Source organism: Panthera pardus, unplaced genomic scaffold (genome assembly GCF_024362965.1).
Source record: "Panthera pardus isolate Hobbes unplaced genomic scaffold, ASM2436296v1 HiC_scaffold_21, whole genome shotgun sequence".
NCBI classification, from domain to species: Eukaryota; Metazoa; Chordata; class Mammalia; order Carnivora; family Felidae; genus Panthera; species Panthera pardus.
The window spans coordinates 10,718,886-10,736,131 of record NW_026526777.1 but is presented as its reverse complement, the minus strand read 5'-3'; the positions used below and the strand labels follow the sequence as shown (position 1 = coordinate 10,736,131).

The window sequence follows — 17,246 nt, the reverse complement described above, 5'->3', positions numbered from 1 at the left end:
AGTCACTGAGCAGCCCCTCCTCACCCCAGGCCACCTCCCAGAGTCACTGCCCAGCCACCAGCTAAGTCTACCAAACCGGTTACCCCTCCCACCCCCTTCACTTCCTAGAAAAAGCTGTGTCCTGTAAATCCAGAAGAATATCACTTAGCAGGAGACCGACTTCAAGCAATTATTCAGGCAGCTTTGTAGCAGGAGATTCTCAGGCCCCAAAACATTCTCCACGGTTTGTTTTTTGGTTTTGGGTTTTTTTTTGGGGGGGGTGGTGGAAACGATGCCGATATTAATATGAAAGCTCTGTGTCTTAATCGTGGTGCCCCACATTCAGCGTCTCCCAGCTTTTATAAGGGAGAGCGGCCGTCACTTTGGCGTTTCTCCAATTCATTCAGTTCTCACTGGAGTTGCGGTGGGGGGTGCCAGCCACCCTCAAGGTAGGAATAAAGGGCCCCTAAGAAGGGCAGGCGGATGCACTTTTTACATAATATGCAAGATTAATTATAATAAATGCAATCCAATTCACATACCTTATCAAGGAAGACAAGCTAATTATCTGTTGGAGAATTAGCTCCTATTTAAAGGGCATTTTACCTCAATTTGGCAAAAAGAACTAATGGGAATAGTCTTTCCATTCTGATGCATTCTTTTGGCTGCACCAGCTTCAGGGCTCAGAAGACTTGAACACTGCCCTGAAACCCCAGGGCTTAAGAAAGGGGGAGGGAGGGGGGCGCCTGGGTGGCTCAGTCGGTTAAGCGGCCCACTTCAGCTCAGGTCATGATCTCACGGTCCGTGAGTTCGAGCCCCGCATCGGGCTCTGTGCTGACAGCTCAGAGCCTGGAGCCCGTTTCAGATTCTGTGTCTCCCTCTCTCTCTGCCCCTCCCCTGTTCATGCTCTCTCTCTGTCTCAAAAATAAATAAACGTTAAAAAAATTAAAAAAAAAAAAAGAAAGAAAGGGGGAGGGAGGAACACAGAAACACGTATCACTCAGCATCTCCCAAAGTCTAACTCTTTGTGGTGTTATTGTAATGATGTCCCTTCCAAAGTGTCTTATCAGCAGCATGAAACTGGGAGTGACTCATATTTATGACACAACATAGGGTTGGCCCTGCCGGACCGTTCGCGTCCACAAACGCTTCTGTTATTTTCATAGTGCTGAGTGGTGCCTCGATACTTCCTCGCTCTGCCCACCAAAGCAGAAGTCCAAGATTTACAACATATCCCTCTAGGGTGTGGGTGCCATACAGGCAGCTGGAATGTGCAGGGAGACCTACGATCGAGGACAAAGACCTCTCTAAAAATCAGTAACTTTGATAGGTAGTTGGCTCTTGTATCCTCAAGAGAAAAACAGGAATAGACAAGTGGAAGGGAATCACGGTAGAGGGGGAACCATAAAGCCAAGGTAGCTGGCCCCAGCCACCATTCCTCAAGGTGGGGGCGGGGGTGAAGAAGATTCCAGGCGAGGGAGTCTCCTAAGAGGTTTCTCTTATAATACCGAAAATTTGGAGATAACCTTAACCTCATTAATAGGCAAATTAGTTAAGTACAACGTGAGGCATCCATAAAATAAGACATGTTACAACATGAAAAGAAAATCTGATGGCCAATACAGGAATCAAAAAGACACACGATATAAAGGGAAAATGAATTTCAGTTTCTATACGAGAAATGCTGCAAAATATGCACATATATGGGTAAAGAATGAAGAGAAGATATAAAAATGAAACTAGGCCGGTCAGGGAGATTAGTAGATGATCTGTTTTCTCCTTTCTAAAACGTCCTTGATATTCCAACAATGGGTATACAATTGAGTCTCTGCTAAGACTTAATTTTGTAAGATTTCCTTACATAGAAATAGTATGTAATTTTCCAAGATGGCACTGATTCAGAAAAAAATACGATGTAGGTATCTATCCACCCCACCAGAAACACTGGGTTGTCTCAAACCTTTAAACGAAGCAACGGAGAGTCGTTTCTATTTATATTGTACCAGTGGCAATGTCATTTTTCTGAATTATAGCACTCCTGTATCCCCTGGACACAAGTGGCTAATGATGAATTATTTGTGGGTATTTGATATTATAATCATGAAACCTTTTTAATAAATGCTAGTCATTATATGTCTGGCACTGTTCAAAGCACCTGTACATGTATTATCTAATTTAATCCTCCATTAATTCCACGAGGAAAGTGTCCTTGCCCTCCCCATTCCATGGATAAGAAAACTGAGGCACACCGCATTTAATGTGCTCGAGTGCATGCTTCTAATAGGTGGCCAGGTCAGATTTCCAACTCAGCCAGCCTGGCCGTGGGACCTGTGCTGTTAACCTCCATTCTACACTCTGCCTGCTGGAAGAGATATAAATTCTGAAAAAGAACAGTGCCTACAAATACAGATCAGCGGACCAACTCATTGAGAAGTCAGCTACCAAGTCACTGCAAAGGGAAAGGGAACGAAAACATGGAGTGATCTGGCCAAACACCTGGACCCCTGAGATTTTCATATTTAATAACAACTCAGATACAAACCAAAGGATTACATTCCCACTGGGGTTAAAAAAAAAATCACGGGGCACCTGGGGGGGTGGCTCAGTAGGTTAAGTGTCTGACTGTTGATTTCAGCTCAGGTCATGACGGTCTCTCAGTTTGTGGGACAGAGCCCTGCGTTGGGTCCATGCTGACAGTGCAGAGCCTGCTTGGGATTCTGTCTCTCCTTCTCTCTCTGCCCCTCTACCCTCTCTCTCTAAAAATAAATAAATAAACTTTAAATAATAATAAATAATTTGTTACTGAACTAGAGTTAGGAAACACGAATCCTATACCAGTTCTGCGACCAGTTACTTAGATGCTTTTGGGTAAATAATCAGCGTCCCCATCGGTAAAATGGGATAGTTGGAACAAATGCTCAGTAGTACCGCCTGAATGAATGATGCTTCCGGCCCAGGTTCCCAGGGGGCCATTCTGCTAGCCTTCAAGGGTGTCAGTTATGCTTTTTCCAGGGTCCGTCCCTGCCACACTCCCTGATTATCTGAGCTGTGTTTGTACACTTAGGCTGTAGAAGGGAAGAAGAAAGATAAGAAAGGAGAAAGAAAGCAGAGGGGAAAAAGAATAAAAAGTAAATAGTTTGGTAAGAACTCTGTTCCCTTATCCCAGAGAATTAGCTTCCCCAAAGGATAAGGAGAACCTACTAGAAGTTCCTTCTTCACACAATTCAGGGCGGGGGGTGGGGGGGGAGGGAAATCTATAGTTAATGTTTATTATTCACACTAACAGAATGGATAATGGATACGTTAGGGTCTTTGGGCTGTCATCACACATTATCTCATTTTATACACACCTCGTATCAGATAGTGTATCATCTATTCCTTCTTACTTCCTAGATCTAACTTTGTCCCCGTCTTTCTTCCTGCTCTAATTCCACTCTAGAAAGTGAATAGATTAATACTTGCAGAAAGAACATCACCCTCACATCTACAGGTATCCTGAGGTTCTCCCCATTGACAGAAACCCAACAGTGTTGTGCCCAGGCTCTCGCAGTCCAATGACCTCGGACAGGTGCCTGGGCCTCTCTGGGTCTCAGGCACTCGTATAGAAACTGGAGTGTTATCATGAGCTATAATGCTTCGAGCACAGAGTCTGGTAGGCAATAAACATCGCATAATGTTGGAGATAATTGTTGCGGTTTTCAAAGTTTCTTTAATCAATCTGTTACTCCTTAAAAAGCTTCAAGCTTAAAAAGTTTGAAGTTGCCAAAAGCTGAGATAGAACCCAGGGTGAGGTCACGGAGAAGACGGCTCTTCTCTGAGGACACAGAGGGGGCCAATATTCTCACCAGTAGCATTTTCAATTGAGGATATACAAGCAAATAGAGGGGATGAGGAGGTAAAATATAACTTAGGGCGCATCAGAGAATAAAACACAGTTAAGGCGACCACTGGGAATGAGATACATGGTCCCTGATAATTAAGCATGTGGCCAGCTTGGAAGGAACTTGGGCCCCAACATTGTAAGAACTGGGTTTCTGTTCTTGTTCGCCAGCTCACTGGTCAATAACATGGGAGAAAATATTGAATCTGTTCCTCAGATTCTGCATCTGTAAAACTGGGGATCTGAAACCGCTCTGATGAAGCTGCTCTGAGAAAGAAATAAGACACAGAAAGGACGGCCTGATGCCCAGCACACAGAAAGCATTCAAGAGCTCTTAATTTTTGTCCCAGACTATCGGGAAAATCTTTTTTTTTTTTTTTTTTTTTTTTTTTTTTTTTAATTTCAGGGATGATAGATTGGCCAGACCCAGGGTAGTTATATGTGATTAAATGGTGTTCTGCGGTCAGATTAAAATATCACTTCATGGGAACCATAAAACCATCCTTATAAAGTCTTATCATAAAAATGTGCTATTTTAATAAGACTAGAAATACAAGTCCCAAGAAAATGTCCCCTATCCCTCCAAAGAAGCCCCCCTCTTAGAAGTCTGCGTCTAGACTTCCTCCCATAAGAGGGAAGCAGATGCTCTAATAACTAATGACAACAATTCACTGTCTTAAACACTAGAGCCCAGGACTCAAGTCCAGGTCCTGGATGATCCTGTCACCATAACCCTGAAGGTATCCTCTGTCCTCATACTGTCGTGTCCCCTTTTCTCCACTGCCTCTCCTTATGCACCTCCCAATCTGTGTTTTCTTTTCACCTGCCAGTAGCAACAGCTGCAGATATTTAGCCCAGTGGTTGTGGACCTTGGGGCCATGATTCAAACTATGTGGGATGATTCCTTCCATAGAATAAATATGAAGGATTAAAGAAGTAGCTACTGATGTTCTGACGCAAAGAGGTGATTGCCTCATCACCTGGGGACACCACAGAAGGTGAGCTGAGCTCCCATTATGAGCTGAGGAGTGGATGTGCCTCAAAGGGGACACCAGCTGGGCGTTACCCCTGGACCAGACAGCTTTATCTATTTACCTGGTGGAGAAATTTGGCAACAGATGCCCCACGGGGGTCCTGTTGGGGTGGTGAGACAAAGAAGATGAAACCCTTTGGTGGAGCCCTGAGGATGTTCGGCCTTGTTTTGTTTTCCATGAAATTCGAGTCTTAGAAGGTGAATTAAAAAAAAAAAAAAAAAAAAAAATATATATATATATATATATATATATATATATATATATATATATATATACATATGAGTAGGCCTTCACTGCAAATAAAACCTCAAAGGCAATGCAGATAATCTGATGAATCCACAAACTCTTTTCTTCCTGTTAGTGATGTTCCACTTTGCCAGAGGCAGGGCTTGGGGTCACAGCCTTTATCTTATATGTAAGTACCAGGCTGTGTGGCTCATTTCCTTCTCCAAGAGCAGAGGCTCAAGGTTTTTTCCCTTTCATTTACATATAAAATAGGGGTCTTGCTGGGGTGAAAGATTGGAAAGTGTGTGTGTGTGTATGTGTGTGTGTGTATAAATATATATATACATATATGTGTGTGTGTGTATGTGTGTGTATACACTTATAAGTAATAGATGAGATGAGGCACATGCTAGAAAAAAAAGATATTATTATCTTCCTCTTGGCTTATGGATGAAAACATCTCAAGAGTTAAAGACGTCATAATTAGAAAACACACATCAACTTCAATATAAAATGTACATTTCGAAAATGTACGGTAAAATTCAGGCTGTGATTCATACTCGTCATTTTCTCTTCCCTCCAATTTTTCTGAATTAGTAAGGTCATACAATATGAATGAAGAGTAAATAGTATATGGAAACGCAGCCAATGAACATTTGCCCAAGAGGGACCCATATGGTTTAGGGGAAATAACGCAGGCTTTGAAATGACAGAGACTTGTGTTTTTACCCCAGCCCTGTCTCTTAGAGTGGTTTTTAATTGTACTTGCAAACTTCTTCTTCTCCTCCTCCTCCTCCTCCTCCTTCTTCTTCTTCTTCATCATCCTTCTTCATCATCTTCTTCTTTTTTTTTTCCCTGAGCAGGCTAAAACCTTGTCTTTGAAATATCATTTACAATGCTTGTTTGCTTAGCATGCCCTCTTTTCGTCGAGAGCATGCAGGAAAAAATAAACACCAGTCCATTCCTATCAGCAACATGTCCAAAATTAGGTCCAAATTACAAAGTTCCACTCTAATGCTTGGAGAAGGCCTGTCAGCCCTGAGCTCCTAAGGCAGAGAGAGAGTGCATATTCCCTTTTCCATTAAAAACCAACACATTTTTTTAAAAAGTCATTTCTTTTTGGATCAAGTCTTAGAAAGAAATCCTGTTGGCCCATGAAGATGTGCTTAGAAAAGGCCAGACTTTATCTTGCAAAGGAGAAATAAAGGAGAAAAATGCCAAATGCTTCCCAAACATGTACTTCCCAGGAGAATGGCATTTCTAAAGATGAACTGCTCCCTAAACAAGATTGTGTAGCACGAGAGGATGAAGAAAACAAACAGGTGCATGATCTTCAAGGTAGAAAGGATCTGGAATATACTGGCCTGGTCTGTATATGCTCCCATGCTAGCATTTAGATTTTGAGGGTTACAGCTACAGATTCCCCAGCTCAAAAATTAGTACCCAGCACATAGAAGGCATTCAGTAATATTTGTTGAACAAATGAATGCATCTCCTCTACCCACGGGCTGTATATCCATGGAGACCAACACATCAAAAAGTCCCTAGAAACCTGAGATACTTTGGGACAAGGGTGCATTTTGATACATGTTTTCCAGCTCTTTCATAAACCATTAAGTTCCCTAGAAGATGGGTTTAAGTCAATGTCAATATTTGACCTATTAATCTAGGACCCAGGCAAATATCGGGCCCATGAGCTGCTGGTTTTCAAAAGAGCTTAGACTTAGGTCCCTATAGTTCTAGACTGAAATCTCAAAATTCAACAAAAATGGTATCAATAGGAAAAATGATTGATTAAATGTTACTTCATATTTGTAAGCTATACAGTAGATCCTGTTATCATTAGGTAACCACACACACACACACACACACACACACACTCTACCAACCTGGCAAGACCTATTTTAGCACTGAGGACCAAGGCTCTAAAATTAATCATGCATGTGACCTTGGGCAAGTTAAATCTCTCTAGGCCCCATTTCAGTAACTGCATAATGAGACTGGACTAGATCAATGGTTCTCACACTTTCCTGCACGTCAGAATCACCAGGGAAGCGTTATGCACAGGCTGTACCCCAGACCAATTTAACCAGGATCTCCAGAGGTGGGAACAGAGCATTGCAGGTTTTAAATCACCCCAGTGGATTCCACTGGGCAGCCTGCAGGGACGACTGTGGTACTAGGGGTCGTCTAAAGTCCCTTCCTGTTCTAAAAACTGGGATCTTGAGCTCAAAGAACATGAGAAGACCTCTCCTGGGTTCAGAATTTCTCTCCCTAATGTGGAGTGTATCCTTGCCTACCTACTTGAGTTAAATCGCCAAAGCACTGCAAATCGACACATTTTTATGCCCAAACTGCTCCCCCAGGCTGGGGCAGGAGGGCCTGGCTGGTGGCAATGCTGAGCCTAAGGAGTGAGGAGTGGGTCTGCTCCTGGTCAAAGGCTCACGCCTAGGCTGTGCAGAGTTTTTCTGCTCCTGTGATTTTGTCAAAACTCCCTCCCCTTACCCTCCTTTTTCTAATCTAAAATCATGATCTACTACTGCCAGGAAAGGAGTTTCTTGAACTTGTCCTTGACAAGCCAGATGGTTAACTTAACTGATCTGAATTGGTAAGGACAAGTGGTTGATATTTAACATGCTCCCATAGTACCGTGCTTAGAGCAACTTGCCATCCTCCCCAGTGACCAGTGTCTAACCTCAGAGGATCTGCAAGGGCACAGGGGTAGGGGAACAGGGCCCAGGGGCTGCTTGATTGAGAGCCACGCACCAGGCACTTGATTTCCGCTGTCTCAGTTCATCCTGTGATGTTGGAATTACTCCTGTTTCACAGCAGAGAAACAACCGGGGCTCTGGGAGGTGACCTGAGCTCCCTAAGGACACCTACAGTTGGTCAATAGAAAAGCCTAGAACTGAGCTCAGGTGTAAGTGGGCTAAACCACACTTTGCTGAGCACACGGTGAATGGGGAACAGATAAAGCAAGGACAGGGATGGGGGGCGGGGAGCTCACTTACATCCTTTCACTTACATCTTAATTAGGAAGAAGGACAGGATATCCAAGACCTCAAAACACAGGCAACCGTGAACCCGTTGAGAGCAAAGACCCAGGTCTCGCTTCAAGAACAGGCCTTCCCACGATTCCCCGCCCTTCCTTCACATGCCATCTCCTCACAACTCAAAGCTTTGAGAACCTTTGAAAATGAAGCACATTCCCCCCCTCCTTCCACCTACCCTTTTATAGTCAGACTACAATCCTTCTTCCAAAAATAAATCAGCCCGAGAGGCCAGAAAAAGCAACGCTTAATGGTTTTATACTTTCATCATTTAGTTATGGGACGCTAGTTGGACAGATTTATCATCACATTTTTACAGATTCCCCTACAAATAAATAACTCTAGGATATGCCCAAATAACCCTGGCCTCTTGACCTAACATGTTTTTATAATTATTTGGCACTCCAATCGTATGCTACTTAAATTAGGTAACAGTCACCAAGTTATTTTTAGGCCATAACACCACACACACACACACACACACACACACACACACACAGTCTCTCTCTCTCTCTCTCTCTCTCTCTCTCTCTCTCTCCCTCTCTCTCCCTCTCTCTCCCTCTCTGTTATATCTAGTTTGCTATTTGCACTCCTTTGCCAAAGGAGCACAGACTGCCTTTTTACTGGCACCACCATTTCTCCCCAACCAATAGTAATAACAATGTGAAGCCACATTTACTGAATGCTTACCACATATGAAAACCCGGTCTAGACAGTTTGCACACATGAATTCATTCGATTCCTAATCTAACACTATGAGCTAGCTACTGTTATATCCTCTTTTATAAGTGCAGAAACTAAGGAAGTAAGGGATTAAGCAATTTGCCCAAGGGCGCATGGCCGGTAAGAGGGGACCAAGACTAGCTTCAGACAGACCGGATCCCAAATCCCGCCTGAATGTCTCCACCATTTGCTACAAGGCAAACGTTCGGCACATTTGAATGGTGAGCGGAGGTTCAGAATAACAACGGTAAGTTCGTGCATGTAGGTATGTCTTGATTTCACATATCTTAAAAAAAAATCCTCCTAACACCCTGAGAGACAAGAGGAAGCCTGTTTGTTCCCCCCCAAAACAAAGCAGGAATAGAATATTGTCACAGGGTCCCTGATTTCCAAGCACAGGCGTTTATTTTGTTGTCAAACTCAGTATTGCCCAGAAGTGTTAACTTCAGAATCCTTTGTGATTATGGAAAAATGTGCAATCTATGTTGTTCATTCCTCAGGAATCATGATGGAAGGTTTTATGGTATAACAATCTAACTCTCTATGTTATCAAATCTTCCTTATGGATCAGCCTTCCTGACGTGATTTCCTCTCTTCCCCTGCTCCCCACTCAACACCTGTAGCCAGGGCAGCAGGCCTGTGGGGGACCGAAGCAGTCGGTCAGTCTTTGTATCCTGACAGCACAGAGCAAGTATGGGCATGGGCCCTACAGACCCCCAAGGAAGTGCCTAGAGCCCCCTCCCCCACTCGCTTCTCCACAGACCTGAGAGCTACCTAGCCAGAGTGGAATTCTGAGTTTGAAAAACTCTCAAAAAATGGTCACAAGACCCTGAAGGTTTTAGGAGTGCAAACGTTGTCCACGCTAGACTATAAAATATCCCCAGCCTTCTCAAGGCTAAGACACTGAGTTCCAACGTGAAACATATTTGAATACATTATGGTCTATGCTAGGAAATATTTCAGCAACCGAAAAAGGAAGAGAAAGCCAATTGGGAAAATAGTGACAACTGTTTACTCTAGGTGATAGGCATGTGGGTGCTCGTTAACCTCTTGACTACTTTTCTATCTATTTGAAAATCGTTACTAAAGTTTTAAAGGCACACACCGTCTTTCGAGAGGAGCAAAGTCATAGACTATCCTTTCCAACATAGGCCTATCGGTAATAAAATAGTTCCCTGAATCCAGCTTTCCTGAAAAGTAAGGGTACCCTATAAACACCATGACAAAGGCGGTAGCTCCCATTAAGGAAGGGACCGGAACGGTCTAGTCTTCTTACTCCGTTTGGTTAGAAATTATACCAAAAAGCAACTTGGGGTGAAACAGATTGTGGCCCTTTCAGAGACTTTGCAAATCCCTACATATTTATTCGTTTGGATCATTTTCACCAGGATGAGCAGAAGCTCATGGTCTGATGCCATTTATTCTTCGGAAGCTGAGAATAAAACATAGATTCAGACATAGGTCACCACAGGGAGGGGACTGTAAATTAGAACAGTAACTTAATCCCAGGGGCTTCTGCGCCTCTGATCGGTTTCTTCCCAACCTGACACAGCATTACTAAAATGGTAACTGAGCAGCCACTCTATTTGATAGCACCAAAAATGGAGAACATGTCATTGAAATAGGGGGACATAAAACTTGGACAGGGAGGGTAGCAACCAGTGTTTACAAACACAACCCGGAGAATCAGTTGGGCCAGCCATAAATTACCCAAGATTGTACCGAAATCTCTGAAGAGAAATTAATGAGGCCCCAGAAGTTTCCGCCTTAGACTTCCAACCACCTTCACCCCCATAGCTTCCCTGCAAAAATCGCTCATTCCAAAATGGTACCGCTCCCACCTCGCTAAAATAAAATCTTACATCACCAAGGGAGGGGTTAGTAGAATGAACCCCAGCAGAGAACCCAGACCAGAGTGGTCGGCTTGACCCACTCGAGAACTTGGGAGAAGTTGCTGGCCATGCGCTTCTGCGAGAGGCCCACCCCGTTCTTCACCTCAGTGGTGCTACGGGATTAACCTTTGGTTTATTTACCCAGATGAAAGCGTAGGTAAAGGGGGGGGGGGGTTCTCATCACGATCGCTTTCCTTTCTTTCCCATCTTGGTCCCAATGTTAAGCCGTTCCCCCAAAAGAGACCAAAACGGTAATGACGACAATAATAAATTAATGAGATTACACGCCCTTTTGCTCCTAAACTATGTATTTTCAACCAACTTCCCAGATACTTGAAGAAAAAGCCCCCAAAACTACAAATAATCCAACCTCTACCACCAGCGCGTCTTCCAGGTCGACCGCCGCTGTGTCTCACCAACCCGAAAATGACGAGCCCTCGGGGCGGCCGCCCAGGGTGCCCAGTGGTGAGGTCAGCAGCATGTCCGGCCCCCGCCCCACTGAGGCAGTCTTACTCAGTGACACCGAGGAACAAGCCCAGGCTGCTTGGACTCTCAAGCTGCATCCACCAGAGAGGAACCCCACTTCCATCATAGCACCCAGGAGACTCATTTTCCAGCGATCGACAAGCGACCCCCAAACACAACAGTGTCCGCTGCAAACGAGAGGGTAGGATCTACAACTCCTCCTAATCACCCAAGTGTTCAAGGTCAGGGTCATCTTCATTTCTATTGTTTGATGCCTGCCCTCAGATCATACAGACGTAAAAGGTCTACTGTCTCTTAACAACATCTCCTCTACGCGAGCAAAGAGATGCCCCGCACGACCACCGGCTAGCCCCTCTCTTTGCTCCCCACTATTACAAATGGGAAATTTGTAGGTCGTATTTTTTTCCCACCTGAAAAAAGACAAGACAAGCCATGACCGTGGTGAGAGAACACTAGCTGGGTAAGCCTACTGGGAATTACTCAAAGTCAACCAAACCAGAATAGGAAACGATAAAATACACAGATTTTCCTCCACAGAGGAAATCTGAATATATCCGTAACCCTGAGAAAACCCATCAACCACAACAAAAAAGTCTGGGCCCTGCTGAAACTCTCTGGATGTGACCTCCATTATGTTCTCCTTCCCACCAGACCCCACCGACCCTAAGAAAAGTTGTGCCTTTGTGGGAGCACAATGACAGCAAGCTTGAGGAGCTCAGGAGAGGATGGGATCGGGGGACAATATCAGAGCCATTCAGAACCGTATTTCCAACAACACTACTTAAGAAAAGGCAGAATGCGTCACTGGGAAGACAAGGAGAATGGCGGAACTGTCACACAAAGACAGAACAACCGACTTGCTCGTCCCAGTGGCCTGCTGCAAGTGAAATATGGAAGGTATTTAAAGGAACCCAGCAATGCCTTTGGTCAACACACTTCAGGAGACTTGGTGGTGATGTGGCCCAGAAACCGTATACCTTAGCTCTAAATACAAGAGAAGAAAAGAGAGAGGATGACTGTCTCTCACGATCAGCAAAGGACAGAAGACACGGAAGACGCACAGCAGTGCGTAGTGCCCCAAAGGACAATATCGGACGCCAAGGAGGAGCAACCGGGAAAGATCCCAGATGAGGGCTCCCCTGCTGGGTTCGGCAACCCTGGGTGGAAAGGAGCTCAGGAAAGAGTGGGTAACTAACTCTTCCTGCCAGGGCTCAGCAACGCTGACCTCACAGTTATTACGCATCCAGGGTACGTGGGCAAGTGACCCACCACTCCATCCTGGAAGAAGCCATGATGCCAACGGTTGCCAGGTGAGGCCAGAAAGAACAACGGGCTGGGGAGGTATTTCATAAAAATGTCTCTGTCCCCCTGGAGCTTTGGCAGAAGAATGCATGTTTTGGCTACACTTAACGCTTTCTGTGGGGCCTTATAATAAGGGTCTCTGCCCTTCTTGAAGGTCACTTTATAAACCACCTAAAAGCCCAGCTGGCCAGAGAGGTGAGGAAGAAGCTTCCCCACCAAAAGAACCGGTACCTGTAGGTTTACTTGTAGTTCACCATAGTTGCTGCTGCCTCCGTTCCATCAACTTGGGTTAAATCTGAGAGACAATACCTTTCCAGCTGGTTATTGACTGGAATGGTGCTACCAGCCCAGTTAGGACTTGAGACACCATCTGGTGGCACAAAGCCCCTCTTTAGAAAGATGAGAAAACAGTCTCAGAGAGGTGAGATGCTTGCACCACACAACTGAGCGGCTGAATCGAGACTAGAACCCAGGGCTTCTGGCTTCCAGTTCTGTGTTACTGGGCTTTTCTCACTCTTACCAGAACAACGAAGGGCAAAGAAGGGAAGACGAGAAGAAGAAAGTCTGGCTTGGCCTCGGGTCGCCAGGGTAAGGAGGCTGCCGGAACTTCTAAGACCGAACCCGCACTGGACCCAGGCTGACCGGGACTGCGCCGGGGAAGGGGGCAGGGAGGGCATTACCTTTCAACACCAGAGGCTCTTTGCCTTCTCTCTTCAGGGACTCGAGGACTATGTGAAGAGGCTGGGAGGGCATCACTCGGCTCGGCTCATTGGTATTCTCATCATAAACTATAATTTCTTTGGAAAAGATCCTCTTGAAAGAGTCCTTGCCTTCCCTACAGGAAATCAAGTCTAAGACAGTGATCTTGCCCTGCTGTAGTCGCCGCCGGCTGATCTTGTCGGCACAGTTAATGTGGACAGCTCCTTGGATGTGACTCTTGTTGTACTCCATGAAGGGCCTGCAGTCAATGATGACGGGGCCCTGGCTCGGCAGGTGGCTCTTGCTGCCTTTGGCCATCTTCTTCGCCAGGTCATTGGGGTAGATTATTTTGATGCTGGCTAGCTGCTTGGGGGTCCCTGACACAGGGCTTCCCACCCCACCTGACGGACTTAAAGGGCCTGCGTTCTCATTGCTGTTGACCATCTGGCTGGCAGGGCAGGCGGTAGAGGTTCCGATGGCAGCGGCGACGGCCTGGGTCGGGGCCTGACTGTCCTTGTCGTAGGTTGCCACAGTGCAGCAGCTGGCACTGCTGCATCCACAATTCAGGGAGCGGGCAGAGCCGCTGGATGAGGGCATATACGTCAGATTCGCAGCCTTGAGGGACACGACGGTGGTGGCAATGACCGGAGGGCGGCTGCTACTGCCGGGGGCGGCAGGGCCAAGGTAGCCTGAGTCTAAACAAAGGTTGAGGTCCTGAGGTCGGACGGGCCTAGACAATGCCACCACTAACCTGTCGTCTAAAGGAGACGGAGGCATGAGGAGGCTGAAAACTGGCAATTCAAGAAGAACTCAAGACAGTCTGTAAAGAAGGGGAGGGGGGAAAGAGAGAATAAAGTCACGTGACACAAAAGGCAGTCGGCTCCAAAACCTGGGCAAGGTCTCCGCTTCCCTCTGAGGGAAGGGGTCCCAAGGGCCCTCTACCACGCCACTCTCCAAGCCTGGAGCTCGTCCTTAGAGCTGCCAAGAGGATGTCAACCTGAGGGCCCCCGCCTACGTGGTCACCAAGTCCACGGCTGCATGGACCATCTACACCAACGCTGACGAACGACCTTCCGCGGACCCACAGCAAAGGTCGGCCTCGGAGACAGCAAAGGCACGAAGACTCAGACAAGCTGAAGACAGAAAGGAAGGCTCTTCAGAGGCATCTGTTCTGGGCCTCATCTCCTGGGCAGAAGCATCGGGCAGCCATCTGAGAAAGAGCCACTTGTCCACCCTTACATACTTTCCATTTCATCCCCTCACCCGCTGCAAAGGCAAAGCAATGACCAAGAGCGAGAGCGCTGGCATGGCTCACCAAAATATACAGCAGCTAAATATACATCGGGGGCGGATGGCAACTTTCTGCACATCAGAATGAAAGTGTCCCCCTTCGTGAATCTCTTTAACAGCAGCTAGTCTCGCTTCCCACTCCTTTGAGAGGCACAGCACGGTCACATTAAACCCCCCCCCCCCATGTTTCCTGTCAGTCTCCTATAAATTAATCTGCATTTCCCCTTTTGTTACGAACGAGATGTCCCGAAACAAAGCCTCGGGCCAAGGAGCCAAGTCTTGTAACCCCCCAGCTCTGGCGGACCCATCACCCTTTGCTCCTCTGCTGCCGACCTCATCGCCCCCCCCACCCCCACTCCTGCCTTTAAGGAAAGGACCACTTCGACTCTCCTCCCTCCTTCATTTCTCTATTGGCACACACTGTGCGTCCCAGAGCTTCTCTCAATGGCAGGCAGCCACCATAGAGGACATTTCAATCCCCCACAGATAGACCCTTGCCCCTTGAAGAGGATGAACTCTGTAGAAAGGACTTCCCAATTAGCCAGTCCCTGTTAAAGGGCGCAGGGAAGGGTTGCCCGCTAGGTCCACCTCCTGTTTCATGAGAGGACGCCTGCAAAGGAACAGTTCCTTCCTTCCCGTGGGCACAGGGGCACTCTCTGACCAGACCCTCCTGGGTCCTCTGCTATTAGACATGCACAGAGAAAAGAAACCAAACCCCATGCAAGAATTGCTCACCTAAAGGAACTTTAAGAGATGGCTGGAAAAATGTCATCTATCATCCCTCTACACACGACCGTCACCATTCTCTGACACAGAGCCAAAGTGTCACAGGCAGAATCCACACGCGCGCGCACACGCATACACACAGAGGCACCCACCCAACACGTCCACAGATCCCCACCGACTCAGGTTTCTCTCTCCCACCTTTGGATGGGAGAGAAGGTTCCATCCCCTTCCCTCCCCCCTCCCTCTCTTCTTCCTCCCTCCCTCCCTTGCGTAGTATTTTTTTTTTTTTTTTTTTTTTGAAGAGCAAGTACTATTCCAGAAGCTATAACTGTTTCCCAGCTGGACCAAGCTGGGAAAGTCTTTGCTATTGTGTTACCAGGTAGGGCTCGTCCCGGGATCAACAGCCCGTTTTCTTTGCGAGGGACGCAGAAGCGTGTTTCACGGAGACACAGGCTGGGACCCCACCTCCACACGGAGTGCGCGGCTCACACGCGCGCGCGCACACACACACACACACACACACACACACATACACACGCGCGCGCACGGAGTGTATAAAGAGATCTGCATCCCTGCAGCAGAGGGTCGGGCGTATATATTGCCCGTGAAACCATCCAGACTGGCCCAGGAAACCTCCCAGCGAAACACGGAGCTACCCCCTCTCCCTTGCTAGTCGTCCTTCCACCTCAAGGCAGGGGCTGGAAAGAAAATTAAGTCGTTCGAGAATGCTACTTCCCCACTCCTGGGCGCTTATCCCCCTTCGCAACAGAGCGCACGAACAAGCCCCTGGCATTTAAAACTGCCGCAAAGCATCCCAACAAACCTCATTTTTTCTTCTTTCCAAACCCAACTAGACTGCAGACAGAGTAAACGCACAGGGCAGCGTGAGCCAACAGCCGGAACCCTCTAACCTCACCTGCTGTGGCTCCCCCGTGAGCATCGCATCGCACACACTCACTCACACTCACACTCACACCGCCTTACACTCCCAGGCTCTCGGGAGCAGCCGCGGTGACTTCCACTTACTTCATAAATAAGCGTAGCCCTCCACCATCTGGCGCTCCGCTTCAGCTAGGGATTCGCCCATTCAGCCCCCATTCACTTGGCTTCATTGATCTCCAGCAGCAACATAGTTACTTTCTCTTTTGCTACACTGTAAATGTAAGGTTCTGGGGGGGCGGGCCGGCTGCCGACCGACGGCACGTTGGGCCAATAGGGATCCGGAGAAAGCCGACCGCGGCCTCACAGCGGCCCGCGGCCAATGGGCAGCCTGGGGGGAGGAGCCGGGGGCGTGGCCTCGTCTCTTTAAGGAGGGTTTATCCGACGCCGCTCCGGGTCCTCAGAGTTAGAACACGGGCGGTGATGTCATTGGCAACCAATCAAAAACTTAAAAGGGCCAGCCGGGGCCCGCGCGGAGCAGCTGCTCTCTATTTACATGTAAACCGAACCGGCTGGATGCGGTTAACCCTTTCCGGGGCTGAAGTGTCAGTGGGCTGGACTCGCCGCTCCGGCTAAAACTGGCTGGGTCCGTTTGCCAGGATCCCCCCCCCGCCCCCTGCACCCCCGCTCCCGGTGGGCAGACCACGCTTTCCTTTTCCTTCTCACTCGGGACGGAAGATCAAAAGTGTCGGAGTAACTTTCTCCAGGCAAGAAACAAGAACAATCACCGTCCCCAGTGGGCAAACCGGGTTCTCCGAGTCGCTCGAGGTGCTTTGACAAACGCGAACCCGAGAGCCACGGACGTCGCCGAGCCGCCAGCCGTGGGACCGACGTGAGCGCGCTGCCAGGGGCGTCGCTTCGGCGGCGGCCCGCGAGCACCCGCCGCGCGCTGGGGGCCGGGGCGCGGGCGCGGCTGGCGAGAGGGCGGGCGGGCCGGCCCCGGGGAGCGAGGCCCACCCAGCCGAGCTGCGCCCCGCGTCTTCGGGCCGCGCGACTCGGCTCTGCGTCTCCGGGAAGCGTC

At 47.8% G+C, this 17,246-nt stretch overlaps 1 protein-coding gene across 1 annotated transcript in view; it reads right to left on the bottom strand.

Annotated features, from left to right (window-relative positions):
* The window catches only part of DUSP10 (dual specificity phosphatase 10), a 40,914-nt gene extending 24,124 nt beyond the window's left edge, over positions 1-16,790 (bottom strand). Inside the window, exons 1-2 of the mRNA XM_019465676.2 lie at positions 16,313-16,790; positions 13,252-14,090 (exon numbers count right to left, since the gene is read on the bottom strand). Coding sequence (XP_019321221.1) covers positions 13,252-14,047 — 796 coding nt within the window. The 5' untranslated portion in view covers positions 14,048-14,090; positions 16,313-16,790. The remainder of the gene's footprint in view (positions 1-13,251; positions 14,091-16,312) is intronic.
* Between the last annotated feature and the right edge of the window lie 456 nt (positions 16,791-17,246).